Genomic DNA, 16069 nt, shown 5'->3' with positions numbered 1-16069 from the left:
TTTGATCCAGTGATCAGAAAAAGATGAAATATAGCTCATTGGAATCGTCTCAACAAGACGAATCTAATGGTAGTAAAATCGCATCTCTAGGATTAATATTTGATGAGAAATTAAGTAAAATATAAAAATGAAAATGTATCATTTATATTTTATTTAATTTTTTATTAACTATCAATCCTAGAGATGCGATTTTACTACCATTAGATTCGTCTTGGTGAGACGATTCTAATGAGCTATATTTCATCTTTTTCTGATCACTGGATCAAAAGTTAGTAAACTGCCTGATTGGTGACGGTATTTGGCGAAAATGCCAATCAGGCACCAATCAGTCACCAATCAGTCACCAATTAGCTACCTGATTGGTGACCGATTAGTGCCTGATTTTTCACTTTTCGACCTGTGAATGTATATTGTACAACAGATCTATCTAAAACAAACAAACAACTATTAAAATGAAATAGTTCAGTAGATGCAGAATCGGTTCAAAGACATTTGAGTCAAATATATCAGCTTATCATGTAAAAAACTCATATGTTTTAGCCAAATTTATAACACAAGACAGTAGCATCGATTGTTATTCCAAATAAGTTCAATTCTTTTTTTTCCACAAAATTGACTTACCAGATGGAGAATTGGAACATAATTTGGCATTTATTCGATGGTATTAACCAGCAAATTCTTGTTATTATTTCAGTATTGAAGATAATGAAATTTGCAATGTCAAACTTTAGGGTACTGGATTTTACCCTGAAGGTCAAGATTGTATAATTCCAGTGCATAATATTCTCAGTAGATTTGTGCTAAAATTTTGGATAGAAAAAATGCAAAAAAATATTTGGCCATAAATCCTGCCTTATAAAAAATATGTATACGGTTTTTACACTGTATATACATATTTTTGATACAGTTTGCATTTTTACATACGGCATATCAGTATAATGTATACTGTTCACAAAATGTACTTAGTAAAAAATACAATAAAGTATATGGTAAACATACTGTGTGATACGGTATATTAAATTCATATGTCTATAACGTATATCATTTCTACTATATATCAGTATTTTGTATACGGTTCACAAAAATATTGTAAATAAAGGATACGGTATACATATTATTCTACAGTATATTAAAATTCATACGTTTATAACATATTTTCTACAGATATACACAGGTCAAATAAATAAAAATCAGATTTTTGCCCTTTTTAATATAGTTGTCTGATTTTTTGGCAATTTTAATATAATATTTCTGATTTTAATAAATATTTCTGATTTTAATATAATATTTCTGATTTTTAACATGAAATTGCCGATTTTTGGTTATTTGTAATAGGATTTTTCAATTTTAATATATAACATGTGATTATGTATTATGGTTTAATATTTATTTATTAACTTAGATTTTTTTTTTATTTCAGTTATAATTATTTTTTTGCTTCAAAAACTTTACTAAAATACTTTTTAAATACTATATAAAATAGAATTAAAATATTTTTTTTCTTAAATATAAATACATTTAAATTAAATAACTCATAATTTAAAATATAAACAAATATTATATTTTTTTTACATATATTTCAAAGTATAGTTTAAGCATTTTGGCTGAAGTAAATCTTATTCTTTTAATTAAAAGTAGTTTAGTAAGTTTAAAACTGTTAAGATCATAAAAGTACAGTTAATATTTTTGGAATTATTTACATTTTTTATATTATACAGTAGTATTAAGTTACAAATTTTTTTACCTTCAGAGCGTATTTTGAGATCTTTAGCCAAAGTAAATCAACTTCTTATATTAATTGTAAGTTGTTTGGCAGGTTAAAATCTACTTGGATATTAATTTTCACGAAGGTACAGTTAATACTTGATGAGTTATTTACAATTTTCACAACAGTACTCATTTACAAATTTTATTTTTTTCATTTTGTCACTTCAGAGTGTATTTTGAGCACTTTATCCAAAGTAAACCAACTTCTTATATTAATTGAAAGTTGTTTAGCATGTCAAAATCTACTTGGATGTTAATTTTTACGAAGGTACAGTTAATACTTAATGAGTTATTCACGATTTTCACAATGGTACTTATTTACGAATTTTATTTTTCTATTTTGTTACTTCAGAGCGTATTTTAAGCACTTTAGCCAAAGTAAATCGACTTCTTTTATTAATTAAAAATTGTTCAGCAGCTTAGAATCTACTTGAATATTTATTTTAATGAAGGCACAGTTAATATTTGTGGAGTTATTAATTTTTTATAATTGTGCATAATATATTGAATTACAAGTAAATTTATATACTTAATGTATTTTGTTTAAAATTTAATTATTTAAGATTAGTTTTTTATTTAATATTGCTTAATAAAATATTTTTTAAATTTTAATTTAATATTACAATATAATTTTTTATAAAAATATATATTTCATAATGTATATACAATTTTTTTGTATAGTGAAAAAACTGAAAAATGTGGTTAAGAATGGGTAATACGGCTGTAAAAAGTCACAAATCGGACAAATATAGCTAAAATCAGCCAATTTTTATTTATTTGACGTGTGATAGAGTAAGTTTTTCTACACTTTAAAGCATCAAACAATACTAGTATCTGCTAATATGTACTACCTAAAAACTCACTGATGTAAAATCACAATTATTAAAAAATTCACAAGAATTTTTGTTAATACTGTTTAATTTTTAAGTTCAAAGTCCGATTGATAATACTAAATTCAAAACTCAATTATAAATCATTTTTATAAATTATAATTTAAAAATTAAGCAGTATTAAGGAAAATTCTCATGAATTTTTCTTAATACTACTTAATTCTAATTTAACTAATTTAGTATTAAGGTTTTAATTTAAAAATTAAGCAGTATTAAGGAAAATTCTCATGAATTTTTCTTAATACTACTTAATTCTAATTTAACTAATTTAGTATTAAGGTTTTAATTTAAAAATTAAGTAGTATTAAGGAAAATTCTCATGAATTTTTTCAATACTATTCTTTAATTTAACTCCAATTTAAGATTATGTTTTAATTTAAAAATTAAGCAGTATCAAGGAAAATTTTTGCGAATTTTTCTTAATACTGCTTAATTCTAATTTAACTAATTTAGTATTAAGGCTTTAATGATTTATAGAGTTAATTTGAAGTATTTTCAAGGGACTATTTGGCTGGAACAAATAGCTCTAATAGAAAGGACAACATTAATATAATAACTTATACAATGCTACATTTATGTCGAACATTAGAGTACAGAATAACAAAAACAAAAACAAAAACAAAGCTAACATAGAAAATATAGACAGTTTTTTATATAGTCAACGAATACGGTATGAGAAATAACAACAAATAGATTTAGACGTGTTGTACCTTACACTCCACATTGGAACCCATAACATTAACGGATTGGCAGGGGACAATGCAAAACTTTATGGAATTCTAAGTTGGATGCAAGAAAACCAGGTAGACATTATGGCCTTGAATGAAACTAATTTAGACCAAAAAAACGGGTTTTTCAAAACGCCTAATAGTCTTAAAGAGCAATTTCATATATATTGGTCAAGCAAACAGAACGACAAACATAAGGGTTCTGGAGTAGCGTTAATTTGCTTAAGGAAATGGAATAAACATTATCAAGGACACAAATTCCATTCACCATATCTACTCTCAGCATACTTTCTGTTCAGAAATGTTTTATTCTGTATATGGATTGTTTACACGTCACCACAAATTAAAACAATCCTTCACGATACCCTGGAACTACTAAAAAGGGAAATGAGCGATGAAACTATAAAAAAAAATTCAAACAATATTGTACACATATTAATGGGAGATTTTAATTTGATCTCAAATGGTCATATCGATCGTACACCATCGCAACATATATCAAAACCCAAAATTTTTAATGATCTTGAGGCAATGGGTCTTATAGATTCTTATAGAAAGCTTAATAAAGAAGTACCAGGAAACACTTATCACAGAGAGGGTGTAAGCACGAGAATAGATCAGATTTGGATATCAGAAAATATCAGTAATAATTTAATGAATTTCTCAATTACCCCCTCAACGTTTATCACACATAGTGACCATGATATAATTACATTAACCATGGACACCTCTATCCTCATAAGAAACAATAGGAAAAATACAGTATATGATAAATTACCCATTGGTAACGCCCACACCAGAGTCTTGTATGATTGTGATGACATTAAAACGGAAAAGTGGGATAAATTCTGACTTAATATAAAAAGTCAACTAAACTCTCTAGATCAAGAAGTAATTGAGGATAAAGTCAATATAAAAGAGTATTTTCAAGAAGATATAGATAGATATTGGGATAAACTCAATAGTGTTATAGTCAGCGCAGCGGACTCAGAACTCCCTAGGAAAGTCATCAGACTTCATAATACCTTCATACGTTATAATAAGAAAAAGACGAGACCAGAACGTCATACAAATAAGCTGCTTAAATTATTACATAATAATTATTATGGCAACCAACAAATGACCACATCTGTGGGCGCCAAATCCAGATGGGCTAGAAAAATTGCCAAATATAATCAAGACTATGTTACATCGACCGATGACTATAATAAATGTAACATAGTCATACAGGATATGTTTTTGGAAAACTGGTTTGACAATCTAAAAAAAAAAGTGAATTATCACCTAAGAGCAGATTATAAAAAATTCAAAGCAACAGAGACGAAATCCATTAAAGATAAAATAGAGAAAAGAGTTGAAATTACACAAAAAGACCAAACAACATGGCTTTCTAGCATATTAGATAGAAACACTCACGCCAATATAGTTATAGATAAGGTGTTAGTGAACAAAGAATCAGAAGGTTCGACTAAGAGACTGGCTACAGAACCGGGAGAAGTTAAGGAAGCAGTAGACAATGATTTCGCGAGCATGTTTAGGAAAAGGAACACACTTGAGAATTCTTTGACGCCGCTTTGGCAACAAATTTACGAACCTGCAGGCAAATTTAAAGAAGTAATGGAAGCTACAATAGAAAAGGTTACTATGGAAGAATAGAACAATACCGTTAAAGATTTAAATAAAAATTCGACTGCAGGGTTGTCTGGTATTAACTACAAAATAATTCTACAATTACCTGAGGAAATAGTCATCCTCTTGGTCAAGTTCGGAAATCTGACGTTACAAACTGGACTTATACCAAAGACATGGAAAACATCGATCATTCTCCCTATTCCTAAGCCCACCAACTTTGAATATAATATTTTGAATACTCGACCTATTGCATTGCTGGACTGTTTTCGGAAGACCTTCACAAAGATGATCACGAACAGGTTGAGTTCAGTTATGAAACGATATAATATACTACAGGGATACAATTGTTGCGGTTTACCCAGAGAAAGTACAAACGAACTAATACACCTGGTTAATAATTTTATTGAGGATGCCAGAGAAAATAAAAAAGAACTATGGGTCCTCACACAGGACATGAAAAAGGCGTTTGATTCAGTTGGGTTAGAAGTGCTAAATCGGGCATTGCTTCGTATTGACATTCCGGCATCACTGGTTGAATGGATTATAGCCCTTTTCAAACACAGATCCCTTAGAATAGCCACAGCATATGGGTTAAGTGATGGATTTATTGGAAATGACGGAATAGATCAGGGCGATGCACTATCTCCGTTGCTATGGCGAATTTTCTATGATCCACTTCTAGTAGGAATACAACAAACTAAAGACAGCGGATATGAAATGAAGATTACCTGGCCAAATGATATTAATGACCCTACTACATGGACACATTACAGGCTTCAGGTTCCAGTATGTGCATATATGGATGATACGGTATTTTTAGAATCATCGAAATCCAGGATGCAAAAGATAGTAGATATAGCAAATGATTTCTACTTGATTAATGATATCGATATCAATGTTAAGAAATCAGAAATGATAATTATCAACCCGTCAGTGGAAAGGCATGAACAAGTTATTGAATTAGGCCGTGATCGTTCCATAGTTCAAGCCACTAATGACGAAATAAGATACCTTGGGGTCTGATTTTCTAACAAACCGAGTAGGCGGCGATGGATGCAACGTATGTCCACGACGGTTAAAAGCTTTTGTGATACAGTTCGTAGGAAATTTGTACCAGCTGGACAATGTATTTATCTAATCAATAGAGTATTGATTCCCAGACTAATATATATAGCCCAAATCATGACACTGTCAGAACATGACTGGAATCAAGTGTTCGCTCCAGTAATGAAATTGGTTAAAAACTGGATGAAATTACCCAAGAATACACCATCGTCTCTATTATTTCATGAGGGTGTTTAGGTATGGATCACCCATGGAAAATCCATTGTATCAATATTATAACGGATTTAACGATTAGATTGAATAGTGACTCATACGCAGCGATAGCTACACAGATTAGGCTTAGAGACGCGCAGCTTAAATCACTCATCGTTGATCCGATTTTTGACTGTGATCTTCACGCAACGTCTTGGATAAAACTTCAAGTCCGGAAAAACGTTGAGATCCCCCAATTCCCTCTGTCATCAATTTACAGAGTTGCCACATCGAACGGGCATTCTCATGGTCGAACGAACGAATAATCGAACGAATGAACAAATAAACGAACGAGCGATTAATCAACAACATAATTAACAAACAACGTAATCAACGAACAATATACAACAACATTTTTGGTTCACGACATAAATAGCGTTAGTAATATAAAACATCAAACGATATAAAATAAAATTAACTTCTCTAAATTTTCCTCAAATTATATCCACTTTTACCTTTAATTTCAAACTTTGATAGCTCTCGCTACGAATTATTACTTTCCAAGAGTGTATATTTAATTCATCTTTAATTAACATTATACTTCATCAACAAATAATTAAATTTAACTTATATTTTTATTGAGTTCTGTGGATGAGAACTGTGGAATTACTTTGAATTCCGTTCTCTATTTATACAAATTTTACGCTACTTTCTATTCTATCTATATAATATCTTTTATATTCTTTTAATTTTATCTTTGAACTATCTTTCTAATATGCTATCTATATTTTAAATACGCTATCTTTTAATATGCTATCTTTATATATGTTCTTTTTAATATATTATCTTTTACGTTCCATCTTTATACCATCTTTTTATATTATCTTTTATATTATTTTGTGTTTTTTAATCTTTCTGACATTATTTTATATGTTCTTTTAATTCGCTTTATGTGTTTTGCTTATAATCTATCTTTTGTGGCTTATAATTATTCTTTCTAATCGTTCTTATTGTTAAAGATTGCTAAGCCGCAATTGATCAACTCTAATTATCCTATTGGTTCTTTGTCAATCATTCAACAAATATTACATCATGTAGATCATTACTCTTCCTAAATGTTTATCCCTTTCGGCTAATTATTTATCCATCTACGCCAATTCATGATTAATTTGTTCGTTCTTAATATTTGGCAATTACATTTGGTGATTGAATTTTATCATCTTTTCGTGCTTGATATTCGACCGTTTACAACGTCCCATTCAATGCTTTGGTAATAGCTAAATCCCTTGACATTTCAATGGCGATAGATCCGATTGATAGATCAACTTGGAGTATATCAGGAGGGAAAGAGCCGATATTAAAGTTCTTTAAACAATATCAGCTTACGAAGTATATATATAGAATTAACCAAAGCTCACATTACCCAATATTTTATATTGATCAATTGTTTATTAGGGGAACACATCTTATGACATGGAAACAATATCGTAGTTTAGCACTACTCCCGGTGCAAGGAAGGATAGCTAGATGGTACCGTGATATGGCTCATTTGTGCACATCAAGGATAGATAATTTAACAGTAAGCAATGATCTGGAGATTACGAAAGTTAACCTTTGGACCTTCTTATTAGATATTATACCGGATGCATGACGCAAACAAGTAATTTTTGTTAGAGAGCCTTTGGCTAATTCAGATGCATGGTTAATTGGTAAAGTCAACAAAATACATCATCATGAACAGGGGATTTCAGTTAGCTATCGTCCAGGATACAATGATAATGGAACAATTGGATGGCAGGACAATGGACGAGTTATACCGGCTCATTGCTGTAAGAGAGCAATTCTAGATAGAGTCTCTAATTCGCGTGGTTGGAGTTTTCCTAGTGAATGGTTATCTTCAACTCATCATCTTGGCACTTTGATACCCGGAGATAGAGCACCAACATCAGCGCCAAGCCCCGTAATTAGCCTACCATTGGTTTATGACATATGGATTCACAGATGGATAGATGATGATGACTTGAAATCAAAACTTATGGATATTAGAAATATATTAGAAGAGAGAATATCGGTAGAATACTACACAGATGGTTCGCTCAGGACAAGTATCCCTACATCAAGGGATCAACAAGATCCCAATTTAGTGCATACAAAAATGGGTGCGGCGTTCTGTGTCAATGATGAACCCGCCCTATCTGCCCAAGCAAATTTATCATTATGGCCCTCTTCTACACGTGCAGAACTAGTGGCTATTTTTCTGGCATTACTCACAAGTCCTATGAATGCAAAAATTAAGATATATACAGATAGTCAAAGTGCCATCTATATGATTAATAATAGACATAATAAATCGGGGAGAAAATTACTGAAACAGTCTAATTCTTTAATTTTACTTAAGATAGATATTCTTTTACAGGAAAAAAAGATGGATCTAGTATTAGTGAAAGTTAAGGGACACAGTGGAGATGTTATGAATGAAATGGTAGATAAATTAGCTAAAAACACAAGTAATGACAGTGGTTACTTTAACAACAGATTTAACTATAGCAATAGGAAAGTCAGATTTTTTCCAACTTTTAAACAGATCCCCATTGAATACAACTTGAGGAAATTTATCAAAACTCTAATGAATACTAAAGTGGCAGCAGAATGGTCAATGCTAAAATCAAATGGCCATGAAATTCCAATTGATTGGAATATAACTTGGAACTTAATTCATAGATATAAAGGGTTTAATTGTATTTCAGTTAAAAAACATTGGCACTTAATATTTATTGTTAAACTATTTGCTAAACTTCTTCCTATAGGTACTACTCTTCTACAGCGAAAACCAAATCTATACAAAGAGTTTGTCTGTCCAAGGTGCAATGCTAATAAAGAAGAAAACAGACATCATTTTATTGAATGTGAGGCCAATAAGGACTTATGGCCTATAATCAAAAGCAGAATGCAAAATGATGTGATTTCCATAATTCAAAAAGAAAGTAATACAACAGAAGATACACCTAAGAATATAAATAAGAAATTAAACCAGATACTAGGAACACAACATAATGATATCAAATTTCTTGATTTCTGCTCATTGGCCTTGGAAGCTAAGATTAACACTAATTTTTCCAAAATATCAAAACAAATATTTGGATTCTCAGAGTCAAAAAACATTTTATTTTTGGCCTCACTTTTGGATTCCTTCATCATTCACTTTAAGGAATTAATTTGGTCGCCTAGATGTAATGCCACTAATGCATGGGAAAAGGCTAAAAATATTGGAAAAAAAGACAAATTAAATGAATCTGAAAATATAGATCGTTATTTTAAATCCTCTCATCAACAGATCAAGCAATTAAAACAGAATAAACAACAATTAAAGAAGAATAATATAACAAATTCACAGGAAGATCAAATGGTAGAGTTTGGTGATACATTATTGAAATTGGATTCAGTACAGCCTGAAAACTTAAAAAATGAAAATCTCATATTATCAAAATGCTATAGAATGAAAAAAAAGCTCAAGATCAAATGTGTTTATTAATTAATAATAACTGGTGGTTTAGTTGGGCTTATATAAAGACAAAAAAGGTTGTTAACAATGTTATAATTGATTTAGCAACAGTATAATTAATCTTAAATTGGATATATACCAAATTTGAAAGGAAAAAGGGAGGAAAAAAAAAAAAAAAAATATATATATATATATATATATAATAATAACAACAACTTCTATAATATAATCAATAGACATAATTTTAATTATTTTTATTCTATAATCAATAGATACAACACTAATTATTCTTATTCTATATTTATTCTTATCCATATTTTGATGATTACATCCTACTGGGTGGATATAGCTTATGATAATTTGTTTGTATGGTATATAAACTACATATCAATAAAGCATATATAAATCATTAAAAAAAAAAAAAAAAGTATTAAGGCTTTAATTTAAAAATTAAGCAATATCAAGGAAAATTCTTGCGAATTTTTCTTAATACTGCTTATATCTGCCAATTCGTGAAATTAGCCAAATATAAAGATTTGCACATTTTAACAAAAATTATGTTTCACAAGCTTAAATTGTATGTGTTACATAATCAGATGATCTAAATCTATCAAAAAATAAAAAAAAAATTTTTTAACGTTTATTCAAAAATAACAATGGCAACTACTTTTTTTTTCAATCACTTTTCAATCACTTTTCAATCAGATTTTTGTTAGGTGACTTAGAAAAGTTTATAGGCATATATAGCAGGTTTTTTTTAATCAGTAAGTAAGAAAACAAATATTAATAATTTTTATTAATAAGAAAAATCTTTTTTAATTTATTTTTAACCTTATTTCCTTCTTTTTTTTAGTAAAAATATATACAAAATAAAAATGTGAGTTATGATTTAGAGTTTTTGAGATGTTTTTTTTTGTTTTTTACTATACTAATTTTATTCTACTTGTTAATTACTTTTTAAAATTGATTTTATTAATTTATTCAATTTAAAACAGAAATGGCAAATAAAAACTTGTTAAGTAAAGTAAAAAGAGCCCAATAATACCTGTAAAGATCATCTTTTGGTAAGAATTATAATTTTAAAAATTTTTGTGTCAGAGTTTTATTCAATTAACAAAATCGTTAATATTTTGGCATACATGTATGCTAAATACATATATTTATATTCATATGAAAGCCCAGAATCTACTCTACCTGAACGAAAAAAGATTATTCAAATCGAATTACTAGATGTGAAGATATTAACGATCAAAGTCAAAGGTTAAAAATAAATATATTGAACATAATTATTCAGCAACTTGTGATCCAATTCATGTGATATTTGGTTTATGGATAGCTCTTGATTACTTCTTTCTAATGAATATAAATTTATTCGTCTAGCACACATAAACGTTAAGTTATTCAACATTTTGTTATGACAATTATATTTAAATTTTTTAATTTTAATGATCTTATTAAAAAAAATCAAAAAATAATATAATCAAATCAATTTTATTTATATCAGCGGTGTGAATCTATCATTTTCATGTAACTTGTATTTGCATTTTCTTAATAAAGTTAGTTTTTTGAATATAAAAACTTAATTCCATAAATCAGCCTATATGTTAATTCTAATTTAACTAATTTAATATTAAGGCTTTAATTTAAAAATTAAGCAGTATCAAAGAAAATTTTCACAAATTTTTCTTAATTCTAATTTAGTTAATTTAGTATTAAGACTTTAATTTAAAAATTAAGCAGTATTAAGAAAAATTTTTACAAATTTTCTTATTAAAAAAAAGAACTTTTAAATTACTAATTAAACTTTAAAAACAATCTGTATAATTTAAATTTTAAAAAAAACACTTCTGCTTTTTAATTTTCGCATTTCTATATTTAACCAATTAAAATTCAGCTAATCGCTGATCATATGCATTAATAACACGTTATTGTTTATTTTTTGTTTATTTTTTCAAAAATATTCTTTTCTCTTCTTTTTTTTAGAAAAAAAAAGACAATAAAAATGAATACCAAAATTATTTTAACATATACATTGCAGAAATTTTTATAATCGAAACCATATCGTGACTAAGTCAAAAATTTATTGTAGACCTTATAACCAAGATTTGGCCACGATATGGTTTCACATCGTTACGATAAGCTTAAGTTGATCGTATGTATAAAGTTGATGCATATTAAGGAGATCGTCACCTGATTTAACCAGGTCATACAAATATCGTATCGAGATTAGTCACGTTATATTCAATATATATTAGAAATATATTAAAGTCGTATTTAATATATATAAAAGTTATATTTAATGCATATAAAAGTCATATTTAATGTATCGTAAATTTGTGTTTACTTTATATTTAACATATCGTGAAGTTGCATTTAATTTATATATAAATTATATTTAACGTATCGTAATATTGCATTTGATTTATATAAAAGTTATATTTAACATATCGTAAAATTGTATTTAATTTTATTTTCAATATCGCAAATAAATCATAAAAACTCTATTCTAAATCTAAGTTTGTTGTTTTAAATCATGAATAAAATGAATTTTTTTATGAATGGTAATTAATAAACAAATAATAAACATTAAACAGCTTTAAAAAATATAAGTTTCGTATATACAAATCATTTCTAGAATTGTGATCGCCATCGATACATTCTTCGCCTCTACAATTGTGAACGAAATGCATAACGTTAATCGCATTCACTAAACAGATAGAGAAAACCCTTCGCAAATTAGCATTTGTCGTTTGTAACCTGTATACTGGACAGCCTAGTATAGTTCGATTTGTTTCCTCAAACCAATCAACGACAACAAACACAAATCGAAGGTTGTCCTTTTGATGACAAAATATTGCTCTTATAATTGCAAAATTGCCTCTATTTTCAATATTGATTGATACAACATTCCCGATACGTAAACGGCGTAGAATAGTATTATCTCTTTCATTTTCAAAGATAAAACTCGTATACTCAAAGAATAATGGCATGCTGTTAGGTATTGCAGAGTTGTCTCTGAAATCTTCGTATGCCAGTTTCAATTCTTCATTGATATTCATCAGTAGTGGCATTTCAACGTTTCTTTGAAGTACCCATTTCTTTAACAATATATTAGAAATATGATCATCTGGCGAGCAAACTTTACATACTAAGAGTTAGCAAATTTCATATTTCAATATATATTTTCGTATTATAATATTAAATTGTACCTTCTTCTGCATCGTTCTTAATATCAACATTATCTTTCATAATGAACCAATTGCTCATCAATCATCGCAAATGTTTCAGTAAATTCATAAATCCAACCGTTTGATGTAGATAATCTCAGATCTATGCCACCATCTAATAAATGCCGTATCGCAAACAAGGTGGTGTAATGCTTTAGTAAATCTAAACTCACATTTTTCAGATTCGTTCGGGGTACAATATTCTTGAATATCCGATATATCATCTCCTTTGTTTCAGCATTAGTGTTCAATAATGTCGCGTAATTCTTTGCATGCAATAGCAGATGGAAGTTGGTATGTAGATTCGGTAAATTTTCAAAATCTTTGAATGCCTATTTGTAAATAATTGAAAATAATTAAACTTTGCTGTATAATATTATTATAAATAAATAAAGAATGGTTATAGTTATATATAAATTTCGAATGCATTTTTTTTGTTTTCTTGACTTTCATCGATTTTTGCGTTTAATTTTGCGTCCTATTTGTGATATGTATTACCTAATACTAGTTAGTGTTATAATTTAAAGAATAATACCTGCGATAAAAGCACTCGTTCATTACGTAAGTATTCGCGCAATTTGGAATATTCTTCTTTTGTAAAAGAATCTTTAAAAACCATTGCCATCGTTTTTGCCATTACGACCCAACATTTCAACCAAAGTTTGATGGCTAAATCGCTTCTAGTAACTCCTGTTCGACATTGAAACAAGGCAAGTTCCGAATTTTTGAAATGTGTATTCCTCAAGAACCTATTGAGGATAAATGGAATCATCATGGTTAATTCTAGACAGTCCGACATCATGAAACTGTCAATGTGGGATATCAGATTTGGCAATTTTTGCCAAGTCTTCGGGTATTCAAAATACTTCCAGTTCCTAATGAATTCCGATTTTCCTTCTGGCGAAAGTGCTTCAATTGTGATCTTGAAAAGTCTTAGCGCTTTTCCAGCCGTAAGGTGGTAGACATCCTGGGGAGACTGTAAGTGTCTTTCCCTTTTCAATTAATCAAGTAAAGGCGGATATAATTGTAGGCCAAATTTGGATGCAATTGCTTTGCGTTTTGTAATCATTGACGCCTCAGATATCTCTTTGAATTGTTTATCTGACAGATGATAATAACGAGAGATTAAGTGTAAATCAAGATCGTTGGATGTTAAAGATTCTTTTGTTACATTGCATGTCCGGCATCCTCTATTAGCGCTGTGTCACTTTACTCCAGCCATATCATTGCCTTGCGGCAAATCGGCAGTAGTATCACCAAGGCTTGCAATTACGACGCATTCATTCCCTTGAATATTCAAAATCTTTCCTCTCTCCAATACTTTCATTTCTGTAATGAAGGGTTTGATAAATTCGTCGAAAGAACCACCGAAAGGAACAAATTCTAGCACAAAATGGTTCTTAAGACGATTTCTTTCAGTAAAAAGCATGTTACCTATTTGAATGTAAACGCCACCTAAAGAATGATAGACGTTTCTGAATGTCCCAAAGTCATCGTAATACAGATCGATGAATAATTTGTAGATTGGAAGATGTGTTTCTGGTTTATTTAATGGCGCGAATTCCGAAGGATATTGATATGAATACTTGACATCTCTTAGCTTCTAGCGTCCATTGTGCTTGTAGAGAATTTCCCAAATTTTAATTGAATGTCTATTATTACTATTATCATAATGAATAGTAATCGGTACGTAGCTAACAATCACGTGCAATTCGACATTTATGACTGCATCTTCCATTTCTCAATCAAGAAACCAGACTTCATTATCCTGCGATTTTTCTTTGCGATTGTTGCTTTGGAGGTTCCCTGGTAACTCTTCAAATCTTATAATACGTTAGATCTTAATTATCAGTCTGTCATCTTTTTGCACAATCGCCAATATACGGCCGAATTTTTTCACATTGCTTGATTCTCTGTATACTACAAAATCCCCAGAGTAATACACATGTTGAGCGATTGTGATAGACGTTTTACCAAACCTTGCCGATTCTTTCTAAATATCACCGTGCCAGAGTTCTTTGTTTTTTGTGATTTCTTGGCCAGGTCTGAAGTATATGTTGCTAAATAATAAAGGATTATTCAAAATGTTACGAATGATATCTGTAATGGATAAATAATACGCCTCTCCAATGTTTTTAGATGTTGATGGCGTTTTCATGTTAGAAATATTGATTTTTCGAGATCTTATTGGGAGTAGAGGTAGTCTCTATCTATATTTCCTGAATCGTCGGCTATTTGGCACAATGTCTTCTTTTCTGAACTGTGGATTATGGATTATATCAACTAGTTTGTCATATGCTTGGGTAGCTGGTGAAGAATTACCATAAGTTATTGTTATATTTTCATTAATAAGCTTTAAAAGAATATAACTTATATATGTGATGTTTCTGTATCCAACAAAAAAACAGCGATTCAGTGACATTTTTGAAATATGGGGCGAACTCACCAGAGGAATATGAAAGTTGTTCGCTACTAAGAGGTTGATCAACGATTACTTCTTCATCTGGTTGATCAATGATTACTTCTTCATCTGAATCCCCTCCTCTTTCATTTTCATTTTCGTCGTTTTCATTAAATTCCATCATTATTCTTTCATATTCACTTTCAAGTTTATCTTCGCTTATTTCTTCATTTTCTATATCGATAGTTGTTGTCATTTCTTCATCTTCGTCATCATAAATATCCATTTTAATACTACCATCATTTCTAGTAGTAGCCATAACATCTTCTAGAAATTATAAATATCACTGAAAAATATACATTCAAATATAAATTATAATAACAAAGTAACATTATTTACCATCTGTTATGAAAGTTCTTTTGTTCGTTACTGAAGGTACTTGTGAAATTATATTAAATGTGTTATACCGTTGTCTAACATAGCTACGTTGATCAGTGATGGTAAATGACCGGGTCATTTGACTAATTTTTGAATGACCTTAAATGACCTTAAAATGACTAGTCATTTTGTGTCATTTGTAAATTAGGTCATTCGCAAATGACTCATGACTAAGTGACCTGAGTCATTTAAGTCATTTTGATTATTTAAGGTCATTTGGTCATTTA

The 16069-nt window shown here is 29.3% G+C and overlaps 3 protein-coding genes across 3 annotated transcripts; all 3 read right to left on the bottom strand.

The window, feature by feature from the left end:
* Positions 1-12328: 12328 nt before the first annotated feature.
* On the bottom strand, positions 12329-12847 carry OCT59_011479 (uncharacterized protein; the record flags this gene model as incomplete). The annotated part of the gene is made up of 1 exon (XM_066133754.1): positions 12329-12847. The coding sequence occupies one exon, from the start codon at positions 12845-12847 to the stop codon at positions 12329-12331; it is 519 nt and encodes a 172-aa protein (XP_065989083.1).
* Positions 12848-13517: 670 nt separating this feature from the next.
* On the bottom strand, positions 13518-13802 carry OCT59_011478 (uncharacterized protein; the record flags this gene model as incomplete). Its single annotated transcript, XM_066133753.1, has 1 exon — positions 13518-13802. The coding sequence occupies one exon, from the start codon at positions 13800-13802 to the stop codon at positions 13518-13520; it is 285 nt and encodes a 94-aa protein (XP_065989082.1).
* A 1407-nt stretch (positions 13803-15209) lies between these two features.
* OCT59_011477 (uncharacterized protein) lies at positions 15210-15921 on the bottom strand (the record flags this gene model as incomplete). The annotated part of the gene is made up of 3 exons (XM_066133752.1): positions 15210-15356; positions 15424-15731; positions 15804-15921. The coding sequence occupies 3 exons, from the start codon at positions 15919-15921 to the stop codon at positions 15210-15212; spliced, it is 573 nt and encodes a 190-aa protein (XP_065989081.1).
* Between the last annotated feature and the right edge of the window lie 148 nt (positions 15922-16069).

Source organism: Rhizophagus irregularis, chromosome 2 (genome assembly GCF_026210795.1).
Source record: "Rhizophagus irregularis chromosome 2, complete sequence".
NCBI lineage: Eukaryota > Fungi > Glomeromycota > Glomeromycetes > Glomerales > Glomeraceae > Rhizophagus > Rhizophagus irregularis.
This window is presented reverse-complemented; position numbering and strand designations above follow the sequence as displayed.